This window comes from Epinephelus moara, chromosome 4 (genome assembly GCF_006386435.1).
Source record: "Epinephelus moara isolate mb chromosome 4, YSFRI_EMoa_1.0, whole genome shotgun sequence".
In the NCBI taxonomy this organism is placed as follows: domain Eukaryota; kingdom Metazoa; phylum Chordata; class Actinopteri; order Perciformes; family Serranidae; genus Epinephelus; species Epinephelus moara.
This window is the reverse complement of record NC_065509.1, coordinates 13,922,364-13,946,635: the sequence shown is the minus strand read 5'-3', so window position 1 is coordinate 13,946,635 and position 24,272 is coordinate 13,922,364. Positions and strand designations below refer to the sequence as shown.

At 43.1% G+C, this 24,272-nt stretch overlaps 1 protein-coding gene across 1 annotated transcript in view; it reads left to right on the top strand.

The window, feature by feature from the left end:
* The window catches only part of tenm1 (teneurin transmembrane protein 1), a 212,158-nt gene extending 187,886 nt beyond the window's left edge, over positions 1-24,272 (top strand). Inside the window, exons 26-38 of the mRNA XM_050042365.1 lie at positions 3,985-4,072; positions 5,646-5,842; positions 7,973-8,286; positions 8,878-9,050; positions 10,699-10,943; positions 11,745-12,038; positions 13,302-13,546; positions 14,255-14,397; positions 16,186-16,397; positions 17,006-17,307; positions 19,070-19,776; positions 20,467-20,609; positions 22,684-24,272. Coding sequence (XP_049898322.1) covers positions 3,985-4,072; positions 5,646-5,842; positions 7,973-8,286; positions 8,878-9,050; positions 10,699-10,943; positions 11,745-12,038; positions 13,302-13,546; positions 14,255-14,397; positions 16,186-16,397; positions 17,006-17,307; positions 19,070-19,776; positions 20,467-20,609; positions 22,684-23,439 — 3,819 coding nt within the window. The 3' untranslated portion in view covers positions 23,440-24,272. The remainder of the gene's footprint in view (positions 1-3,984; positions 4,073-5,645; positions 5,843-7,972; positions 8,287-8,877; positions 9,051-10,698; positions 10,944-11,744; positions 12,039-13,301; positions 13,547-14,254; positions 14,398-16,185; positions 16,398-17,005; positions 17,308-19,069; positions 19,777-20,466; positions 20,610-22,683) is intronic.

Genomic DNA, 24,272 nt, shown 5'->3' with positions numbered 1-24,272 from the left:
AAAATATAATCTCAAAAGCCTGTATTCACTTTAAGAAGAAATACTTTTTTGTCCATTAGCTCCATTAGCTAGCAGCATGCTATCACAGGCCCACAGCATTTGGGCACCAGCACCACAAAGATATTGCCTGCTGGACTCAATCAATAGTCCCTTTGTGGTCAGCAGCACCACGCTGAGTCCATGTGGAGGCAGACAAGAACATAAAATGCCTCAGATGCCCTTTTGATGGCGACTGGGCAGCCATGTTGGATAGGGCAATGAAGTCTTTTGATGTCTTTTTATCTGTATTTATCCCTCTTATTTTATGTTTGGTATTTCTGGGCCCAAATTAATTATGCATCTCAGGAACATTAACACAGAAAGTGAAACTGGAATGACAAAAATCCGAGGCCGTCAGAGTTATTTGTGAAGTTTCCAACACAGTCTCAGCAGCAAGTAGAGGCTCTCCAATCTGAGTAAATGAAACTGTTTTATGACAATGAACCTTGAAATAAAATTAATGACGATTTTCTCAGTGGATCTAATGTGCAATCAACACATTCAAGAAGCTGACAGGCGGATGCAGATACAGGGTGATGCAGGAAAAACTAAATTAAATTAAGAAAATCGTGTCACTTGTAAGACAAACTAGCTGCGCACAGGTACAGACTGACAATGTATTTTAAACTGATAAAAAATGACACACAAATTAACCGCTACATTTCATCTCAAATGGCTGACACCAGCAGCTGCATCTTGTACTGTTCAGCCAGCAAGTCTCGCCTTTTTTTTTTTTTTTTCAGTATAATAAGCTCTATTAAATGTGAACGTGCCTTGGCCACGAGTATTTAGGCAATGCTTTGGCACTGCTGTTGGTCTGCTCTCATGGTCCAGGCATGTCACTCTTTCACACGCACCCAAAACATTTGGCCATAACATCAAGGACCACACATGCATAACCAGTATGTGTTGAATTTTATTTTTAATCTAGTATGGAGGCAGGGAGGTTACTGAATATGCATGATATTGGAGCTTTGAGGTGTATTAAAATCACAATCATTGCATCTCAAATTAGCTCTGGTGTAGCTCTGTTTGTTTTCAGTGAAGTGCATGGAGCGTTTTTATCACATACAAGTCACAAGACTTTTAAATTCACGTCAGTGTCTCTGAAGAGGTTGCTCATTATTTTAAATCAAAAGCTCCTCTTCCTGTATTTCATTACCTTTGGAATGTCCTCCTGCCGGGAGACAAACTGAACTCTGCAGGTCTCCTAAATCCTGGTGGACATTTAAGTATTTTCCTAGAAGAAGTTGATGAAATGCTTTAACTCCTTTACTAAGCCTAGAGGGAGTAAATGTGCAGAATTCTTTGGCCAGTTGGGATTGATTTTCTACTCTGACATACGTGATAAACGCAAACCAAGGTCATCAAATTTACAACATTTTGGCAAACACTCTTATTAGGTATTAGATGAGAATATTACCACCATATGAGGCTACTACCGGCAGCTGTTAGCTTAGCACAAAGACAGAAGCGGGGCAAACAGCTAGCGTGGCTGCTTCTATTGTTTTTCCAGCTCACTAGATAAAACCACAGCCACTTCTGCAAGACAAAGGAGGGCTGCCAGACGTCAAGGTCCGATGATAGCCGTTTTTCACATTTTGACTTCTCACAGTAGGAAAGGTACGGGTGTGAATAAGTAATGAGTAATTATAAGTAATTAGTAAATAATAAGTAATGATGGCTGAATTCTATTTAGCTGCTTTATTCCCCAGGTTCCTGGTAGCGGACATGCTTGCTCACCGTCACTATCACTAGAAAAGCTGAATAGAACAGAGCTATCGTTGGTGTTATTAGTAACACCTGTGCTTTTCCCACCATGTCATGCAGAAATGTCTGCTGCATATTGGCTGATAGCCTACAGCAAGGGAGTGCCACTGAAAAAAAACTGCTGCTAGCTAGCTAGCTAGCTAACCCAACCACTGGATGTGACCCATGGTCCCTCCGGCCCATTCCCTGCCGCTTACAGAAAACAAATGCCAAAAAGTTTGCTTATCCAGCGTGGAGTTGGGTGGGCAGTCCAGCCAGGGAAGGTTCATCTGCACAAAATATGACAGCTACAGTAGCTTGGAAAATAGCAATATGAGTATTCAAAGAGAAACTTTGTCGATTTTCAACCAGCTCTGTCATTGCAGTGTGAGTAGTGTGTGCAGTCTGGCTGAGTGCTGCCCGCAAATGAGTGGGGAACTCTGGGGTCCTCACAGCACAGGGGGAAGCCAAAAAGCGTTCATCTGCACACACTGCCCATGACAAAGCTGGTTGAAAATCTGCAAAATTTCCTTTGAAAGACTATTAAAAAACAGATGAACTCAGGGGAGGCATACACATCTGAACAAGACACATACCGTAAAGGAGATTTGTTGGTGAAGTCAGTCATCCAGGTCATGGTAATTATAAGTGCTATATTGTAGGCAACTGGACATGCTTGCGTACTTGAAGACGTTTCGCTTCTTCAGTTCTAAATGACTGGTGCGGAGTTACAGGCTTTAAACTCTGTGTGGGTGTCAACCCTTACAGAGTCATTGAGGTCACACGTGAGCTCTTAGTTTCAGAGTCGTTAAGGTCACATGTGAGCTGTTGGCTGTTGGCCCACCTGGCTATCATTCCTGTTGTTAGGGTCAGATGGGACCAGGTGTGAATGGGTGTGACGTCATCTGGGGAGCGATCCCAAGACTGCATTGTAGGTGAGTGATAAGTGGTGTCGTAGGCCGCCTCCACTGTCTAATGACGGTCGTTCCAGTTAGACGTAGATGGCTTCTTCCACGCCTCCTTCAAACCATCTTTCATCTCTGGCCAAGACGCGAACATGGCTGTCCTCGAAGGAGTGTCCCGTCTCCTTCAGATGTAAGTGGACAGCTGAGTCTTGACCTGAGGAGCTGGCTCTCCTGCGTTTGTGGAGTGGTTGTTTAGTTTAACCAGTGTACAAATCTGTGCATTCCTGGCTGCACTGAACTGCATACACTACATTACTCTGCTTATGCCTGAGTAGGTAGGGGAGGTAGAGGGGCATCGAAACCCAACGTCCTGCCTCAAAGAAGAGAGATGAGAGGAGATGGAGTTCCTCAGTATTTTTGATAAGGGTGGTGTTCAAAGCCACTGATGAACTCAAGCTGTGCTGTTTCACAGTGCGCCCAGGGGCAGCCAATCATTGGGCCTTGACGTCTGGCAGTCCGCTTTCATCATGCGTAAGTGGGCGTGGTTTTGTCTGAAGTGGGTTGGAAAAACGGTAGATGCAGTCTGGTTCCGTCAGTAACAAAAACTCCACCTACCAGCATCTCTAAAGTTCTCTAATTAACAAGTTACATCTTGTTGGTTTTTTTTAAAAAACAAGACACGTGTTAATTACTGAGCTTCAGAGGTGCTCTACAGACCTGAGAGTCGTATTCTTATCTCTCCACAAGAAAGCAAATATTTTGCGTGCTCTCCTAGGACCAGTTAAGAGGCATTACCCCATCAAAATCAAACTGTTGGTGCAGCAGTTTTAAACCTCATTTATAGCACTCTCCATCAGGACAACCAGTTTAATTTGTTTGGAGAGCTGGATTTCAAGTTGCAAAGATTCATCAATCTGTCAACAAAGCCCCATTTAGGCCGAATAGGGAACGTTCTCACACGCTGAAGATACATAAACTCTTTTGTTTTCCTTGAATTAAAAAAAAGGCACCTGAGATATCATCTCGGATTGTTTGGTTGAAACACCAGCACACAAATGCAGCCAAAATACACTGTCGTCATTTTCCTTTTATTTCATTTTAATATCATCAATCTGTATTTCCAGCTCAGGTTTTTTTATGAAACGACCATCGTTATCATGTTTGTCGGAGAGATTAGACATAACAAAGCTGTTGAACATTGTCTTCTCTTGAACAATAATCTCTCACAGCATTTTGTAAGCCGTGTGTGACGTTTTTTTTTTTTCTTCGTTTTTTTTTTAACACTTCACAGGTGTCAACCAATGGGGAGATATCGGTTATCTCTGGAGCCCCCACGGACTGTGACTGTAAGATAGACCCCAACTGTGACTGCTTCTCTGGTGGGTCATCAGACACATGCACACGCTATGTTAGAGTATTAGATTATGTCTAATAGGATTACACTACTAAAAACAACTTGTAACTGCACTTAAAAGTCTTATCAGATCATATCATACTTGGCCTGGTTCAGATGTGTAAGGAGGGAAATAAAACAAGAAAAGCTTTGGCATAACTTAAACGAATTGAAATTGTCAGTGTGTCTTGATATTGAGTGATTACATCTTGCTGCCTGTGTGTCCCTGCTGGCCAATAGTTTTATTAGCAGTGCTCGAAAGGGAACTTTTTCTCTCTTGACTGTCTCCTCCATTGCTTTCTTCTCCACTTGAATATGTCTAAATTATTTATTTGAGATGGAATTTTAATATCTAAGAAGGACTGTTTTGACTCTCCTTGAAAAAATAGGAAAAATTATGATAATGATGTTTGTGTAAATGATAACAATATACAGAAAGAAATGACTATCTATAATGTCACAATGGAAAAGTAAGTGGATGTAATTTGACTTTGTGAATGTTGGGTATACAGAAAGAGCGTGGGTACGGCAGGGAATGTATTTGTATTCATGGGAGGCTCCTTCTTCGCAAAAACCTCCAGCTAAATTTCAGTAGGAACCAGCTTGAGAGAAACCTTTCAAATCCATTCAAATTACAGCTGGTGAAAGAAAAAGCCCTCGTCTAGCTGCCGAAGGTTTTTAACTGCTTGGTGTATCGTGGAGGGGCACCTGAAATGTAATAAATGGAAGACGAAAAGGACGAAACAAATATGCCAATGTTTTTTTGACAGTTTGGCCGTGCTTTCATTGTAAGTGTCGGAGGATGTGATTTTATCATTTAATTCTGCTCATAAAAATCAGTCTCTTTTTTTATTCAAAATGGAGGGAAGTGTCTCTCCCATGCCACAAGCCAATGGGTTGTAACCATCCCTATTTCTTGGGTTGTACTTTGCATATTTTCAATCATGTCTTGCTGTTAACAGATGATTACTCTCTTCAGAGGCTTTCCGTTTCCATCCCTTCACCGAAGACAGTCACACAGTGTCTTTGAACATGCACGCATATGTGAGCACACACCCACAAATACAAACAGACATGAACGCACACGCACATAGAACACACACGCACACATAATGTGCATGCTGTCAAGAGATAAACTGCCACCCTGCTGCCTGCATAGACCCATCAGAGGCCCCAGGCCTACTGCTGACAGCATCTAAAGGGCCTCACCCGGCTGTTATCCAGCTGTGCTACCAAAGACATCTGAATGCATTCAGTCACCCACTACCACCGTCTGATAAGACTGAGGTCACTATCAAGGTGGTCATATCAATTCCATTGGGAAGCTACGGCATCCCAACAAGTCCAAGTCCTGAGCTAAACTGATAAACGTTTAAGCGGCACCATGGGATCTTCATATTTTGCAAAGCTTGTGTGTGCCAGTTGTGACTTCTCTGCTTCTCTAAAGAATAATTTGTATTTCTCAGTGTGTTCATAACCGAGGGTGCCTTTGCTTGCGCTATTTTGTTGATAAAAAGTTTGTCGTCATCTAAATAATGTCTTTTTGTTTTTCTTATCAGGAGATGGAGGATACGCCCGCGACGCTCGTCTCAAAGCTCCCTCTTCTCTAGCCGTGGCCCCCAATGGCACCCTGTATATTGCTGATCTGGGCAACATCCGGATCAGAGCTGTAAGCCCCAACCAGCCTCAGCCCAGCCCAGCCGGACTGGTGGAGATCAGCTCCCCACTGGACCAGGAGCTCTATCTCTTCAGCCAGGTACACAGTGCCTGAGCTTTGTGTATTTGCATGTAAAATATATAAGTACTTGAGTACAATATCTCAGTACAGGTCAGACTGAGGATAAGACATTTGTATGAATACAATTATTATCATATGAATTTTAATACAAATAACAAAACTTCATTGTCCATAATGTGGAAATTTTCCTTTGGGTCCACCGTAACACATGCCATAAGACATATATGAAAATGTACATTCACCATAGCACATCCCATAAAAAAATCATATGTACGACAACATAACATACATACGATAACTTAATGATTTTGTGTGTGTAGCTCAAGTGACTGAGGCCAGTGGGTCAGGGAGACCATGCCTTTGCAGTGGAAGCTCCAAAGCTTTGGAATAGACCCTTTTAGGGCCGACGTCATGATGACGTCATTTGATTAGCTGGAGGCAAAACACGACTCACCACCGCAGGGCTGTGGGCCACATTAGAGTCTTAAAATATTGTCTTGCTGTGTTATCAGGAGCCAGAATAGAAGGAGTCATGGCTCAAAATTTAAATTTTGTCACATAGCAGCCGCCACTGCCCAATGCTATAGGACAAAAGGACTGGAAGAGGCAATCATCAAAAGTGACCGCATGTGCAGCGCACACTTCATGTCAGGTTAGGGGAAAAGTATTTCCTGTTGTAGGGATGAATAATGTTTAGTGTATTAAGGGTTATCATGTCCACCTAATCAGAAATTATGGAGGTATTAGGAGGAATATTAGATTTCTCTGTAACACTAACTTTTTAGTGCATTAGCTGATGTTAGCTTTGATAGCAAAACAAACTGGAGGAGGTGTCGTCCTTCTTTAGAAGATTGGCATAGTAATGAACCATATAGCCGGCCTTCCCACCTTCAGCAATCCTGTCAAATCACACTGCTCCATCTCCCCAGACAGAGGGCCTAGAGTGCGCTCTGCCACTCTGAAAGGGCAGTGCTCTGGATAACTGAATAGTACATTCTGACAGTGCTGCGAAGGGTCCAGTTTGTGCCAGAGTGTGCTCTGGTACTCGGAATAAATATTTCCTATTGAATTCAGAGAAACTTGTGTCATCTTCCTTCTTTGTTGAAAACAGAACTTGCTGGGCAACTGTTTTGCCTCCAGCTAAGCTCTGCCCACCAAAAAACATCATACTTTTAAAAACAGTAAAAGGGTCTGTAGTCTTCTGCTTTCATTCAAATAATCCCCACCATTGATAGAGACAAGACAAAACTGAAGACATATAATTTTTTTGTATTTGTCAAAAATTGATCTCACAAGTTTTGTTGTGTTTCAGTTAACATACTATGACACTGCCTTGTGACTTTCCATTGCCATTTAGGAGTGTAAGAAAACATTGATACACTTGAATATGGCAATACTATGTGTTGTGATACTCCATCGGTTCTCAAAAACACTATTGATATTTTATCAATATTATTATTAATAGTTTACATGCAAAAATTTGTGGCAGTGTTTTTTTCTGTGTTGTGTTAAACCCATGAGTGCTGGAAAGAAGTGTTATAATCTATCTTCAGCCATCTGACTCTTCCACTCCAATGTAACAACATATCGCTAGCATGAAGACAAAGAACACAGGCCTTAAGTTAGACATTTAATTTGATTTTTAAAAAATTGCAAAAGGCTAAATTTCCTTGCTTACAGTTTTACAATATATCACAGTATATTAAATCGTAACCCCTCTATCATGAGAAATATATCACGAGATTCTTGCCAATACACAGCTCTATTGCCAGTGCTTGTTCTTTGTTATTACCAGCCACAAAGGTTTGACAGCTAGTGTTGTTTCACTTTGTGTGTGTGTGTGTGTGTGTGTGTGTCTGTGGTCAAGACAAAATGTCGTCCACACCACAGAAGCAGTTCTGAGAACTTTGTCAAGTGTTCACATGTGACCCCAGCGCAAGATGGTCTCATATTTTATTTATTTTATGTTTTACTCGCTATTGTCGTGCTGTTCATTTTAACTGTCCCACTTTTCTGGTTGACTCCAGTTGTTTTAACTGTGCTGTATAAACTGTGACCTGACACTTTTATGAACTAATTAATGGATTTCCAAATAGCGGGTGTAACCTAATCCTGACAGCTGTCCCTCTCTCTTCTTTTCCACCACAGAATGGTTCCCACATGTTCACCAAACACCTGATCACCGGCCACTACCTGTACAACTTTACTTACGGCACGGACGGTCAGCTGTTAGGACTGACGAGTCGCGACGGGCATGGCCTGCAGGTGAGGAGAGATGCCCACGGAGTGCCTCTCTGGCTTGCACTACCTGGCGGACAGGTGTACTGGCTGTCTCTTAGCAACAGTGGAACACTGAGGAAGGTGTCAGCCCAAGGCCATGACATCGCCCACATCACTTACCATGGCAACACAGGTCTCCTAGCAACCAAGAGTGATGAGAACAGTTGGACCACTGTTTATGAGTAAGTTTTTTTTCCTCTGCTTATTGTGTTCTCATTTTTTTCTGTCTTTTTTTCTGTTCTCCTCCTTCTTCTCCCTCTCACTTTTTCTTTCACGTATGGTTGCTTGGCACTGAATGCATGTATGGACCTGGGATTGCATGTATGCAAAAGTGTTTTAATGTGAGACAGAGCTTGTGAAATGTGAGTGCCATCTGGTGGTTGTCCATCACTGTAGGAAGCTGGAGAGACTTTTTTTTCTGTGCCGACTTTGCTTAAGTGGCTGATTAGCTGAAGGACGTCGCTGCAACACTTTGATCACACACATGTTCAGTATCACACATACACTACACACACAAAAACACATCCTTCTGAATTATTCACCACTGCCAACCGAGTCTCTGTCTCAAATTCCACAGCTGGATAATTACACATATAAATCATAGTTGACACTTACTCTGTGCTGTTGTTTGTGTATGACAGGGATAAACAGAGTGATAGTGAGTATGTATGTGTGCTCCTGTGAGCGTACGGCCGTATTCATTTGTCCAAGGGGGACAGCTATCTGTGCGTGTTTGTGCTTGTACATCACCGTCTTTGTGTTTATTCTCGAAGGTACAACAGCGAGGGCCGCGTGACCAACATCACCCTCCCCACGGGTGAAGTGAGTGGTTTCCACGGCAACCTCGAACGCTGGTCTCGGGTGGAGGTCGAGGCGTCCAACCGTGAGAACTTTGTCACCAGCACCAACTTGTCTGCCAGTGACACCATCTACACGTTCAGACAAGGTACAGCGTCACATGCGTTGCCACGTGTTTCTCTGTACACCTCCTTAGTCAGTAGGAGCTTTGGTAACTGTGAGAAGACTAAGGAGCTTACACAGAGCCAAGTATGGCGGCACAGATGTAATGCCCCCATGTATTCAAATGTTGACACTTACGAAAGACTACGGCCTCATCACAATGCATCACCCCCATCTAGTTTACCACAAACCTGCCAAAAGGCCGTTTATGACTCATCTGGAGGGAACTAAGCCGTAGACAACATACACAGATATATAAGGATGGCTAAGGGCATGGTGATGTTTAAAAATGTATGACTGGCAAACTGCAGTAACGTGGCTGTTGTTCTGGTCAGGTCAGACACACTGACCTCTGGTTTTTCATTCGTCTTCATTGGCTGCACTGAATGTGTGCACGCGAGATTCACAACTTTGAAAAAGGATTTATTCCTTTCTATAAATAATTCACATATGGATCTGATGTGACCTCTTTACATAACCACACTAATGGGCAGTAAAAAAAAAAAAGAAAAAAAGCACAATTTATTTTTGTATTTACAAAAAAGAGGCAGATCCAACTGACTTGTGAAACGCCTTAACGACCACGGGAAAAAATGGAAGAGAGGGCAGAGATGAGAAGAGGAGAAAATGAGAGTGGAGTGGAGAAGCCGCTCATGGGAGCAGTTTCCTCTCATGTCATCCCTTTAATTGCTTTCTAGCAGTTGTCACAATGACAAGACTGCAGGGAGAGAAAAGCTTCTCCAACACACACGCAAATACACTCGCAGGCACGCAGGCATGTGCGTGGTGCTACAGTATGACAGAGCTGCCAGGGAAGAGTTGAAATGACCCGCTATTTTAAAGTGCCCCCCCACCCCCTTTTTACTTCCACCACCAACAAACTGTCTGAGTCTCTTCCTGCCTCAGAGCCAACAATAACCATATGTACAGAAAGAGGTTTTATAGTAGTGAAGGGACTAGAAGTTGCTATCTAGTTTATTAGCTGCATTAAATTTTATGGTTAAAATATAGTTTATGGTTATTTTTTTGCAATTTTTTATCAGTTGTGTTTTAGAAATGGTAAGGGCATGAGACAAAGTGATATTTGCATGTGTAAATTCTGTATCAAATCTTAGTCAGAGTACTATAGAAATGAAAGAACAGCTTCTGAGAAACCTTTGCAAATGTGTGAAAATCTGCCAAGGCCAAGCACCCCTCCTTTACTCCCCCTCTTGTTCCTCCTTTGTCTCTTCCTCTTTTTATTGCTATCTCTCTCTCACTATTTGTCCATCTATCTCTCTTTCCCCTGCTCTGTTTTTGAATAGCTTACATTTTTCTAAAGATACAATAGCAGATAGAGTACAGCGCTAATGTTGCAGAAAAAATTCTCAAAAACACTCAGATTTTAGCAATTAATTCAAACAAAGCGCCCGTACAGAAAGCCAGACTTGTATTCAGTGCATTCATGTAGTCTGCTACTGTATCTCTCTCATTGATTTTTCTCAAGACCGTTTTTTTTTTGAGAGACAGTGACTGATGTTTTTTTCACACTTTTTTTCATCTGTTGCTGCACATTCACGTCCTTGTGTGCTTTTGTGGTTTTGTGTGCCTTTGTGTTTGTGTATCTGTGACCTGCTCGTGCAATCGACCCCCAGACCATGCTCAGAGTTCATACAGAGTCAGCGCTGACGGGTCCTTCCTTGTGACGCTGGCGAGTGGAATGGAGCTGTCACTCATCACGGAGCCCCTCCTCCCCGGAGGCATGGGTGGAGGAGTAAGTCCGACGGCCAGCCGCTGCAACATCAGCCTGCCTGGAGATCATGCCCCCAGCCTGATAGAGTGGAGGCAGCGGAAGGAGCAGAGCAAGACTAACTACAGCACTTACGAACGCAGGCTCAGGGTAAACCACTAAATCACCAACTTATTCTTCAGCTAACTCTGATAATAGAAATAGAGAACCCACTTCTCTAGATTTATCACCACACAAAGACAGTATGCATTAACACTGTGGTAACAAGTAAACATCCAAACAGCAGCCAAATATCATAGAAACCCCTGTGTGAATAGGTCAAATTGACATCACACACCCTGGAAGTGCTCCGAGTTAACCACAAGTTGTGCAATCTGACCTTTGCACGCTCCCATCAACAATAAAAAAAGAAATGTCACTTCTCAGTGTATTCTATTTAGTGGATGTTACATTTGTTTTTGTGCCAAACCTGCACCGTGCCACAGCTTGTTGTTACACAACATGTTAGATGTTTTGAATGATTAATGACGTCACCAGGAGCGAGCTGATAGGTCAAGTGACTCGGAACCCGTTAGCTGTACTTTCCACAAATCACACGCCGACTGCAACTCCTCTTCTCTTTTTCCTTGGCACAGAAAGTACACGGCACAAACAGAATATTTCATAAGGACATTTTATCTGATGCGTACTAATTAATTAGCAGTCCCCGGGCCTCGGTTCTTCACTTGTTCACAAGGCAATTTATTGTTATTATGCAGGTCCAGTTTGTTCTAAATGTCACAATTAATTCATCTAAACTAATGAAAAGCTGGCTGTCTCAGACATGCCACTTCATTTATATTTGTATGTCTGTGGCCTTATTTAGAATTGATGATGATTATAAAGCAGTAAAACAAAAAAGTTACATTTTGTTCTCCCTCTAGCTGACACTTTGCTGATTTCCTTTTTCAGGCACATAACAGGAACCTACTGTCCATAGACTTTGATCAGAGCACCAGAGTAGGGAAGATCTATGATGACCACAGGAAGTTCACCCTCCACATTCAGTACGACTCACTGGGACGGCCCGTGGTCTGGTCCCCCAGTAGCAAATACACCGAGGTAAACATCAGCTATTCTGGTGGAGGACTGCTATCAGCCATTCACCGTGGAGACTGGTCTGAACGGCTGGAGTACGAGAACGACCGGGTGGTGTCCAGAGCCTGGGTCAACGGCAAGATTTGGAGCTACACATACGCAGACAAAGTAAGTGCTGCACATATAGAAAAGATGTTCATGGGAGTGGAGTGATAGACAGTTTCTGCCCGTTTCATGCTGAGATTTGTTTGATGGCTTCACTCCTGTTTGTTTTTGTCTTTGCTGTTCGCAGAAATCTAACACATCTGCTCTTCCTTTGCTCACTGCTTCAAGGTTATCGCAGCTGAAAGCAAAAGTAACACTGAAAGTATAAAAAGCACTTCTGTTGTGTGAAATGAAAATAACAAATTCAAATCATATACAGTACTATACCGCCAACCATCCTTTAATGTTTTTTTTTCTCCCTTTGAAGTAGCCATCGGGTTCCATTCATTTTTACTTGTCTATGAAAATCAATTTGCAGTGACGATTATGTCGGAGTTCAGTTATTGTGCAGACGCTTTTAAATCAGTCTGCACTTATAGCTGCATGGCTACACAACAGAATCATAGCTTTGAGAGCGGTGAAAGCAGACAAGATGTTCATTGTGATGAATTACATAACTCAAGCAAGTTTCAAGGCTTTCTAACTTGATTTTCACAGAGTGCTGAAAAGAAAAGAAACCAATAGTTTCCGGAAAGTGCTTTGAAAAATGGTTAGAAATACTGTATGGCACATGTATTTTTCTAGTAAATGGGATAAAACATGTAAAGAGGTATGTTCTTTCAAGTGTGTGACGAAGCTGAAAACTACCAGAAGCTATAATTTCCGTCCTTGAAATTAATTGAAATATTTAATGGAATGATATTCAGCCCTGAAATCTATTTCGTGTCAGATTTTGGTCCAAGACAAAATTAGAGCATAAATGAGCTTATATTACAGAACCATCTTGAAATTAATAACACCTGTATGTATTATTAATACATTAATATTATACCTCACGGTTAAATAGAAAGGTATTTTTACACAACATTGTTTTATTGCAGTTCAAACTGTTCAAATGTCTACAGGACTGCAGGCACAGATCTTTAAAGCCAGCCTGAAAAGCAAAATGAAAAATTCAACAGTAAACAAAACTGCTGAAAAAACCCAGAGCTCCAGTTATGGTGATTTTTTATTTTTTTTGTTTAGTTTAAGAATTAAACGGCCTTCAGTGACTAACTGAAAAATGAATGGTCCTTTGGTTAAAACCAAGGTTGTCTCTGAAGTGCAGACATTTTCACCGGATGACATTGAAATTAAAGAATATACCAGACAGAGACAGAAAAGGCTCATCACACCACAGAGCCATGGTATTATAACTCAGCTGTGCATCCTTCTGTGTTCTTGCAGTCCATTATGCTGCTCCTGCATAGCCAGCGGCGCTACGTCTTTGAGTACGACCAAACGGACCGTCTGGTTGCCGTGACGATGCCCAGCATGGTGAAACACACCCTGCAGTCGCTCCTGTCCGTTGGCTACTACAGGAACATATACACTCCTCCCGACAGCCAGTCCTCCTTCATGCAGGACTACACCCTGGATGGGCGGCTGCTGAGGACTCAGTACTTGGGAACAGGACGCAGTGTCATCTACAGGTGCGGCACACATCGCAGAAATAACACCGGCTGTTGGTTTTATCGGTTAATTTGAGGAGGCAGTGCAGTGTGGAAGAGGTGACACTAGCAGTTGGATTTTGATGAAACTTTGAGGCATTATGCATCTTGGCACTATAGTCAGCCATATAAAAACGTAGCACTGATTAGCTTGATGAAGGTGCTATAATTAAAGGCTAATCTCAGATATTTAAAAGCCCTATTAAAGTCTAGCTGACACAAAACGTGCCACACACCCAGCTGTCCTTACAAATGACTCTGATTGGACTAATGGGGAGACTGATTAAAGGTCACATTTTTTATCATCACACTATGTCAGACACCGACGATCTGATTTTGATGAAAGTTGGAGGACTGATTCGGGCAGTGTTCTGGCATTTAACATTTTTAATACTCATTGGCTCGATGGGGACAGGATAATAAACGGCCCCATTTTTGAGATTTGAAAGGCCATAACTGCCACAGCAGCCAGTTTGATTTTGATGAAACGTTAAGGGATGATGCAACTTGTTCCTTAATAGCCCGAGGGATTTTTGTATTATTCATGAGGTGTATAGCATGTTTACTTAACATTGAAGTTCAAATATTTTACTGTATTTTACGTTTTCCACACTTCTGACATAGCTTAGTAATATATCATCTGTTGTATTATATTGTTCCTTTCTTCATTTTACATTTTTTTCTCTCAAGGTATACACCAGCAGCACGTCTCTCTGAGGTGGTTTATGACTCCACCCTGGTGACCTTCACTTACGACGAGGCCTCTGGCACTGTCAAGACCATTCATCTCACCCATAATGGCTTCATAAGCTCCATACGCTACAGACAGACAGGTACGTATACACATGCTCTCGCAGCACATACGCGCTAAAGGGGCCAACGGCTACAAATTTAAAATATTTACAATGTGCGATGAGTCATCTTTAAATGGATAATTTAAAAGGATCTCCCTGAGCATAAAACCGTCTTATGAGCACAACTCAAAGCGTTTGTACTGTGACTAGACTGCATGATCGCGCGTCTTAAGCCAGATTTGTTGGGCGGTATCAAACTCTGTAGTTTGGCTTTGAGTCAGCCGTGGTGCTATTTCATCTGAGACTGATGCAGCCACAGTTAGATGTGCGAATAGGGCTGGGCATGTTAGAGTGGAAGAGACTGTGGTCTACCACAGCTTTAAATACGAGACCACCCCCTGGGCTCCAAGCCACGCTATCTCTTTCTCACCTCTGCAACCAGGCTGCCTGATCAAAGTAAACAAGTGAATGTATGAATATAAGCTAATATGTGGTGGGCTAAGTGTGGGTATATTGCATTTGTGCTGCCTGCACATGAACATTTTCTCATGTTTGTACCCATACATGTGTGCGTAGGAGAGGAAAATCCTGAAATCTCACCTGAGGCCATCAATTATAACCCTAATAACGTGACGATTGTTTCACTTCTGATTCGGAAAATTGGCTAGAAAGACATTGCACTTCATAAATTGCAGTATTACCCAGTAATAGCATTACCATCAATGGGCCCCTTTAGCTGTGACAGCAGATATGTTCGGAGAACCTTCATTGTTAATACAGTTCACCAATTCCCTCAAGTTACAGAGTCTTTCTAGGGTCGTTGAGAGCGCTCTCATCTCTGCCGCTGGTTCACTTCACATGGCTTTGTGATTGGCTCGCCATGATCAGGTGTCACTAATCTGCGAGGCACAGCTGTGTGTGTGTATGTGTGTGTGTTTATCGCTTTGCCCTCACTGTGAATAGACTCTCACCTTCCTTTAACTGATCTCATTTCAGCAGAACAAACGGAGCCTTGGAGAGAGGAGAGATAGTGGTAATTGTCCCTTGAGAGGAGACAAGGAAGAGTAGGGACCACAAAAAAAAAAGTAGAGACAGGGATATAGAGAGGTAGGCGGGGGAGAAAAGGAACAGAAAAGGAGAAGGAAAGATGACAGCTCGGGGAAGTGACAGCTAGAGAAGCGAGACGAACAGACTGCGAGTTCCCTAGGGCTGTAGAAAGCCTCCACCTCACTCTCAGTGCTTCTGCCATTTCCCCATTAGCGCAGGTTTAGAATCAACATTCCACAGAAAATAAAAATAGAAGATGTAATGCTGATCCAGCTCTCTACAGTCTCCAAAGCTAGACACTTAGTCATTTTAACTGCAATCAGAGTCATCTCAAATAGCACCATAATGGTGTTTCATTAGCAGGCCTTTTTCCAAATGGAGGATGAGCTGTAGTAGCTAGCAGCAGAGGTGATGAATGGTGTTGTTAAAGTTGATGTTCTGACATTAAGGAGCACATTGGCCCATCATGGCTATTGTCTTTAGATTTCATTATCTCTCCATATTAAAGGTCACCACTGGAAATGCCATAGAGGTGTGGGGATAGTTAAGATTGAATGGATTGCACTGCGTGTGTCTGTGTTAATGATGTTGAATTAGTCCTTGATTTGAATTAATTAGGCAGGCTTGTACGGGCGGCATGATGGCCAACTGCGACGGCCGTGTGTGCAAATGCAAGTGTGCTGTGTGTTTTAGTTCATACACATGCTAATGTGTGTCTCTGATACTTAAAATATCAGCAAATTTCTCACATGAAACCACTCCTCTGATTCCTCTGCAAAGGTCCCCTGACAAGTCGGCAAATCTTCCGCTTTAGCGAAGAGGGCTTGGTCAACGCAAGGTTTGACTACAGCTACAACAACTTCAGAGTGACTAGCATGCAGGCAGTCATCAACGAGACCCCGCTTCCCATTGATCTGTACCGTTATGTGGACGTGTCGGGACGGGTCGAGCAGTTTGGGAAGTTCAGCGTCATCTTTTATGACCTCAACCAGGTAAGCAGAAGATATACTATAACTATAACAGCTTCAAATTGGGCTTTTCATGTTGTCTTAAAGCTGCACTAATCAATATTTCTACATTAATCGGTGTGTGATGTAAAAGCACTGACTCATAGGGATGAACCCAACCAGAGTCATCGCCCAGCTCTGCAGTTCCCCCAATGCTCTACGAAGCTGTTTAGCATCTCTCGGCTCATTGTTTTGGTTTTATTGCCCACAGCTTAACCACTCTGGTTCACTCTCACAGCTCTCATCAACTGCCCCAATGCTGATAAACCCACTAAACCTTAGCTACCCAGCACTAAACAGCAGAGAGATAAAGTTAGCAAATAACTGGTTAATATATTGGAGCGTTTAGCAGCTAAAGAGCCAGATATTTCCCTCGAGAGTTGATGGAGACCAACACAGAGAAAAGGAGAGTGAATAATGGACTTACATTGTCAAGTTCCCCAAACATGAAAATTAATACTTGAGACATGTATGACATGTATGTATGCTGATGTCCAATTGTTCACCATAACAACTTTTAATGCTGTGTAAAGCACCTCAGCCTACGTGTTTGTGTTCAGGTGCATGGCTAACTCATCTCATCTGTTGTCCAGGTGATCACCACCCATCTGATGAAGCACACCAAGGTCTTCAACTCTTACGGCCAGGTGGTAGAGGTCCAGTATGAGATCCTTAAATCCATTGCCTACTGGATGACCATCCAGTACGACTCGGCAGGGCGCACGACCACCTGTGACATCAGGGTGGGCGTGGACAACAACGTGACACGCTACACTTATGAGTACGATGCAGACAGCCAGCTGCAAAGTGCCTCGGTTAATGAGCGGCCTCAGTGGCGCTACAGCTACGACCTCAACGGGAACATTAACCTACTCAGCCATGGGACCAGTGCTAGGTAAGTCAGTACCTACGAGCACTTTAACAGCAATGAATGTGTCATTACAAGTGTACCGCATGTGCTATTAGACTATATTTAGTCTTTCTAGCTACATGGCTTTAGGAATGGAAGTATCAGGATGCCATGCCATTGTTCCAATGCCTCGTAGTTCGAAGCCCAATGTTCCGAAAATGTCCCATTGGCTTAAAAGCCCATTGGTCCAGCAGCCCATTGTCCTGAAAACAAACCCACATTGATTAGAAGGGCCGCTTCTCTGCAAATAGGTTACACACGTCCCCAAACAGAAATACATGGCTAATTATTATGCAGAATGAAAGCACTGGACCTTTCTACTATGATGAAGGCATGACCTGCCTCTCTCTGCCTCTGGCTGGTTTACCTTGATAATTTTACGCCTACTCCTCAAACCTAAATTTAACCTATCCAGCAAACAAAGGCAACAAATACCAGCCAATCAGAGGCAGAGAATGGCGGGTCATGCCTTAGCCATAGTCAAACGGTTCGATGACCTCACTCTGCATAATGATTAGCACATTATTGTGCTTCTGTTTGGCCATCGGGGACATGACCCTTAAGAGCAATGTGCATTTGTTTTTGACAAATGGGCTTTTGGTCCAGTGAGACTGTTTTTGGACTATTGGGGCTTTGAAATTAAGAGCTGTTGGAACAATGGACAGTCCCCAGCCTCAGCTGTACTTTTTGTGAAGTGCTAACTAGAAAATATTAAGATGATGAACATGGTAAACCTATAGACTGTATGTAAAATAGACGACACGTATCCACCAACCTCACCTGTGCAAAACTGAAGCCAAAATATCCCGGATATTGCTGCTGCCATCTTGTGCTGGTAATGTGATTTGGAGCCAAAGTCTGTGCCAGATCAATCGCAAGCGGCGCCATTGATCATGTGTACATCATTATGCACACATGACATCAAAACACCTTTTTATAGCATCAAATAACTAATACAACCAAACTCATCTGAGAAACAAAAAAACGTCAATGTGAGCATGTTAGCATTCTGACTTTAGCATCTTGGTCAAAGTACCTCTAAGTACAGCCAAATATGCTCTATAGCAAAGCTGACACATTACAAGCTGCGCCAATGGTATGAAATGGTATACACTTTTGCTCTCTAAAGTGGACGTGGTCGTCTCTCCCCCTCTGCCTCCCCCCTCATTTTCAAGTGTTGTGAACGTTGTGTGGATGGATGAAAGCAGATTCAAGACAATACAACACTATACAGAGTACAAAGTGAATGTTTGGGCTTTTTGCCACTTGTTTTTATCTGCTAGCGAATATCTGATATCAACCCAGCACAAGATCCTACCAGTTGTTGCCAGATCTTGAGAGACAGAAACGGGTCTCAAACAAAGTTAATTTTCTCCTGATTTGTCATTTTAGTGTCAGAATATTCAGAAGTTATGCGGCTTGTAAAAAGGGGGTCTAATATTTACTTCAGTAAATATGGGGGGAAACAATCAATCATAATCTGTGCTCACATTCACTTCTCTCATTAGAATGAATAGACTCAGGACCTGCTGCTAGTCTCCTAAAGGGGCAGTGGAAAAACTCACGAGACAAAGATACAGGAAATTACTCACCGTCTGCTTTCTGAACTGTCTCTGGAGCAGCCTTACAGAGCTGCCAGCATGGCTGTAAACTGTTGTTAATTTATTTATGTTAGATGTTGTTTTATGAGTTCACAACAGTAATAATTAATGCCATCAATGAACATACCCGTTTGGTTAAATTCCAGGCTGACGCCGCTGCGTTACGACCAGAGAGACCGCATCACACACCTTGGTGAGTTACAGTACAGCGTGGATGACGACGGCTTCCTCCGCCAGCGAGCCAACGATCTGTTTGACTACAACTCCAATGGCCTGCTGACCCGTGTCTTCAACCGAGTGACTGAGCGCACCGTGTGGTATCGCTATGACGGGCTGGGTCGGCGCGTGGCCACCAAGAGCAGCCAGGGCGAGCAGCTGCAGTTCTTTTATGCTGATCTGTCACACCCCACCAGGGTCAGCCACTTGTACAACCACAGCAGCAATCTGATCACGTCACTGTACTACGACCTTCAGGGCCATCTCATCGCCATGGAACTGAGCAGCGGGGAGGAGTACTATGTCGCCTGCGACAGTGTGGGGAGTCCAAGAGCAGTTTTCTCTAGCAAGGGACGACTGGTCAAAGAGATCCTCTACACCCCTTACGGAGAGGTCTATCAGGACACCAACCCTGACTTCCAGCTTGTCATCGGCTTCCACGGGGGCTTGTATGATCCTCTCACACGGCTGGTCCATTTGGGCAGGCGGGATTATGACACGTTAGCAGGTCGATGGACATCACCAAATCACGAGCTATGGGGGGAGCTGAGCAAGGAGCCGAAACCGTTTAACGTGTACGCCTTCAAGAATAACTGCCCAGTTGGCAGAGTGGAGGAGGTGACGGAGTTTACTACAGGTGAGCGCCACACACACACACACCTCCGCTCTCCAGCGCAACACTGAATCAGTGACTCACACGAGCTGCCACATTACAGCTCTCGCACATTTCACTCAGTAGCACCTACTCCCACACGCACACACACACACTCCTACATGGGAAACATCTGCCATGAAGAGTGTGTGAACAGGGCCCACAGCTAACCACAGGTGAGCTGTGTGGCAGAAAGAAATGATGTGACAGATAGAATGTACTGGCAACAGAAAGGACAGCCATGCCTCTGATCAACTTGGTTTTTTTTTAACACAGGCTGTTATGTTTTGTTCCCTCTGTCTGTCAAGAACATACTGTTTCCCCGAGAGACCAAACAAAAACTCAAGTGAGGGAAAGAGATGGAATAGGAAAGCAAGAGAATGAATATAGGATGTCGGAGGAGGCGTATGTCCTTCTGGTTAATGGAACATTCATTTGGCCTGTCACGTTTTCCTGCAGCAGGATTGTTTATTACAGAATCTGTTTGTCAGGGAAACACCTGCTGAACCATCTCTGCCACGTATTATGCTCATATATTGTGTGATTTCCTGTACAAGGTGATGTTTCTGTGGCCTTATGACTTTTTGTTTGCTTCACAGTATACACATTGTATTCTAACTTTCTCCCTCCATGCAATTTTCTCTCTTTCTTTTTTCTTTGTGTGTGTGTGTCCAGACATTGGTAGCTGGCTGCAGTTATTTGGTTTCCAGCTTCATAATGTTGTCCCAGGCTTCCCGAAACCTGAAGTGGGTAGAATGGAACAAACATATGAACTGATGAAGACCCAGACCAAGACACAGGACTGGGACTCCAGCAAGGTGAGCTTTCCACCACTACAAACCCCAGTCACATGCAGTGGTAAAGCTCTTTGAAATTGTGTGTCCCTGCGTTTAATGTTTGGTTATCCCTTGGTTTATTCAAAATATATGTTAAAAAAAAAAAAAAAGATGTTTATGTATGTATTTTTGTTCCCCTCTTTCCTCCTTCTGTAACTCAGTGAAATATTTTCGATGACTCATCTGGGTTCTTCCTAATGGGCAATATGGCTAAAAAGAATGTTTTCTAATATCAGTTTGAGTGCTGAAATAATTAGGAAATCAACCAATTCGTCAATAGAAAACGAACACTTGAAATTTGATACGTTGTCAGTAAAGCCACTTAAAGGGAAAGTTTGGATATTTTGAGGTGGGGTTGTGTGAGGTACTTATCCCTAGTCAGTGTGTTACCTACAGTAGATGTCAGTTGGCACGCCCCCAGTTTGAAGAAGCAGGCTGGAGTACCGCCACAGAAGTTAATGTACTGCTGTGGGCGGGGGCAGCAACAAAACTTACTTTAGTAATCACTTTATTGTAATTTTACCACTTTATCTTGCTGTCAAACAGCTCTTCGCACAGGCAACTAGAGCCGTTATCTATGCTCTCTTCAAAGCCACCAGACTCCCTTAACAAAAACAGTCAATTTACCTTGACGAACACAGGAGCTGCTGGTCCACCACTGCTTTAATCGATTAGTTTGTTTGTTATTATGTAACTTTGGTGAATCCACAGTAACCATTTAAACCACCAAAGTCACACAGTAACACAAACTATCTAACTGATTGAGGCAGCTGTAGACCAGCAGCTCCTGTGTTCTGAAAGGTAAAATTACTGTTTTTGTCAGTGGAGTCTGGTGGCTTTGAAGACAACATAGATAACGGCTGCAGTTCCCCATTGGGAAAAGGTTGTCGAGGTAAAGAGGTAAAAATATTCTAAACATAGTGCACACTGAAACTGATAATGATATTTTCTAATTCGCCAAAATACAAATTTTTGCTGCCCCCATCCACAGCAGTACACTGCTTAGCTTCTGTCACAGTACTCCAGCCTGCTTTTCCAAACTGGAGGTGTGCCGAACGACTGCTGCTGTCAGTGGCCGTAGATAAGTACCTCATACATCCCGAAAAAATTTGAACTGTCTCTTTAAGTCAAACTTTGCCTGGTTCCCACTTCTTAGGTGTAAATATTTGCTGCTTTTATCTGTTTCACATCACGATAAATTGAATATCTTAAAGAATTTGACTGTGGCCAAGTAAACAGAAAAAAACCCATCAGATTAATCCATTATAAAAATGGCTGTTAGTTGCAGTCCTGCGTATCACAACATGAGTAAATTTATGTAAAAATGCAAAATAAACTTATGTTCAATTGAATTAACCATTCCACTATCACGCAGTGCATGGGACAAAACTCTGCAGATATGAAAAACAATAACTTTATTAATTCAACTCTGTTATTTTGTTTTTGTGCAATTTATTTTCTCTACTTTATTAATTTGGTTAATTTAATTACACAGTATGATCAATTCATCACAGTACGGCTACAAACAATATGCTCAGCCCTAATAGATGTTTTGTTTTTTTTATCACAGATGTAACAAGTCATTTTGGGAAACACATTGGTAAAAGCAATGATATTAATTTTGGCTACCTTCCACTCAGGGTTGCCACTTTCCTGCATAGACCTCTTCACAGCAGACATTTTGACTTGTTATTGTAGGAAAAGCACAGGTGTTACTAATTATAACATTAATGACGGCTCTGTTCTGTTCAGGGGTGTAATGCTTAAACAGTGTGACAACGTGCACAATACCAGGACCCTTAAACTGACACAGCCAAAGAAGTTCAGCTATCATTAATTTTAATATTTACAGATTTTCCCACTGTGGCGAGTCAAAAGTCTTTCGTTAAAAAGACCCACTGTGTGTGTGTCCAGTGAGCTATTGTAACACACAAATGGAACAGAGCCATCATTAATGTGCTCTTCCTCTCAAGACAAGTCACATTATTTGCAGTATGTACGAGCATTCAGACCTGTGTAATATTTATTTGTTAACCAGTTGTACTTTCTTCCGCAGGTGGTTTTGGGGATCCAGTGTGAGCTGCGGAGACAGCTGAGGAGTTTCATCTCTCTGCAGAGGTTACCCCTGGTCTCAGAGCCTGTCGGCTCAACTTGCCACAGGCCGACACGTCCTCCTCCCTTCGGCTCCCGGCCCTCCCTTCTTGGCCCCAGCATCCGGTTTGCCGTCTCTCACGGCCGCGTCAGCGCAGAAGTCATCGGTGTAGCCAGCGAGGACAGCCGCCGCGTGGCAGCCATTTTAAATGGTGCCGTCCACCTGAGCGGGCTGAGCTTCACCGTGCATGGCTGCGACACCCATCACTTCCTGCAGTCCCGGCCGATTGAGGAAGACCTCGCTCTGGGGTTAGGAGTTGGGGGGCGTGTCCTGGAGAGCGGGGTGAATGTGAGTGTGTCTCAGATGAGCGCCACTGTGAATGGCAGGACTCGACGATTCGCTGATATCACTCTTCAGCAGGGGGCACTGTGCCTGTGCGTGCGCTATGGAGGGAACGAGGAGGAGGAGAGGGCGCGGGTAAGGGAGGAGGCGAGGAAGAGAGCGGTGGAGGGAGCGTGGGAGAAGGAGAAGAAGCGGGTGGATTTAGGGGATGTGGGAAGCAGGGCGTGGAGCGAGGCAGAGAAGCAGCAGCTGCTGTCCGCAGGACTGGTTCAGGGTTACGACGGCTACTACTCCCTGCCTATAGAGCAGCAGCCGGAGCTGTCCGACTGCCCCTCCAACATCCACTTTATGACACTAAGCGAGGTGGGGGGCAGGTAACAGAGACACGTGAGCAGCCCCCCACCCCACCAAAGACTGCCTGTTTCTACTCTACTCTGATTTGTTCTACTGTTTCTATACTGTATCAAAAAAAAGAAGACGACGACAAAGAAGAACAAGAAGAGAGATTGGGGGAAAAAATGATTTCCAAATGCCTTTAATTGTGACAAAATGATGGTATTTTATTATTATCGTCCAGTTCTCCAATTTCTAACAGTGGCACAAGCAGTGTGGTTTGGCTGTGGCTTTGCTTTTTGTATCCTGACTGGCCTGGGACTGACCGACTGACCAACCGACCAACTGACTCACTGACGGACCGATGGACTGACTGTCTGTCATTTGCTGTTTCAACACTGTTCATCATTTTGGACTCTGTTAAAATCCACTGAACTGTAGAGATGAAGACTTTAGGATTGCCAGTGAATAATCCTCTTCATGACTCGAAATCAAGAGCTCTCCGGTTGCCATTTGAGTTCCTACATGGTTTACCTCGGATATACTATCGTTTACATATTGTGTAAGAGAGGCCTTGTCAACTCTGACACTCCCCTTTAGAGAAGGAAACCTCTCTTGGTTTTCTGCCTCTGGTGTGCTCCAACAGTAGTTTGTATGAGTGTGTATACTAAAATCAAGAATGTACATAGCCAGTGCTTTCACACTGAAAAAAGTGCTCAACTGGAAATTCTGTTGTTCATAAGTAAGTGTCAGTATTGTTAATCAATAGAAAAACAGTTACATTTTTGCAAAGAATTATACATGGCTATAGTAAATATTCTCGCTGAAAAATCTGACTTTATTGGGTTACAATGCTGATTAAAGTTATTATGTGTGAA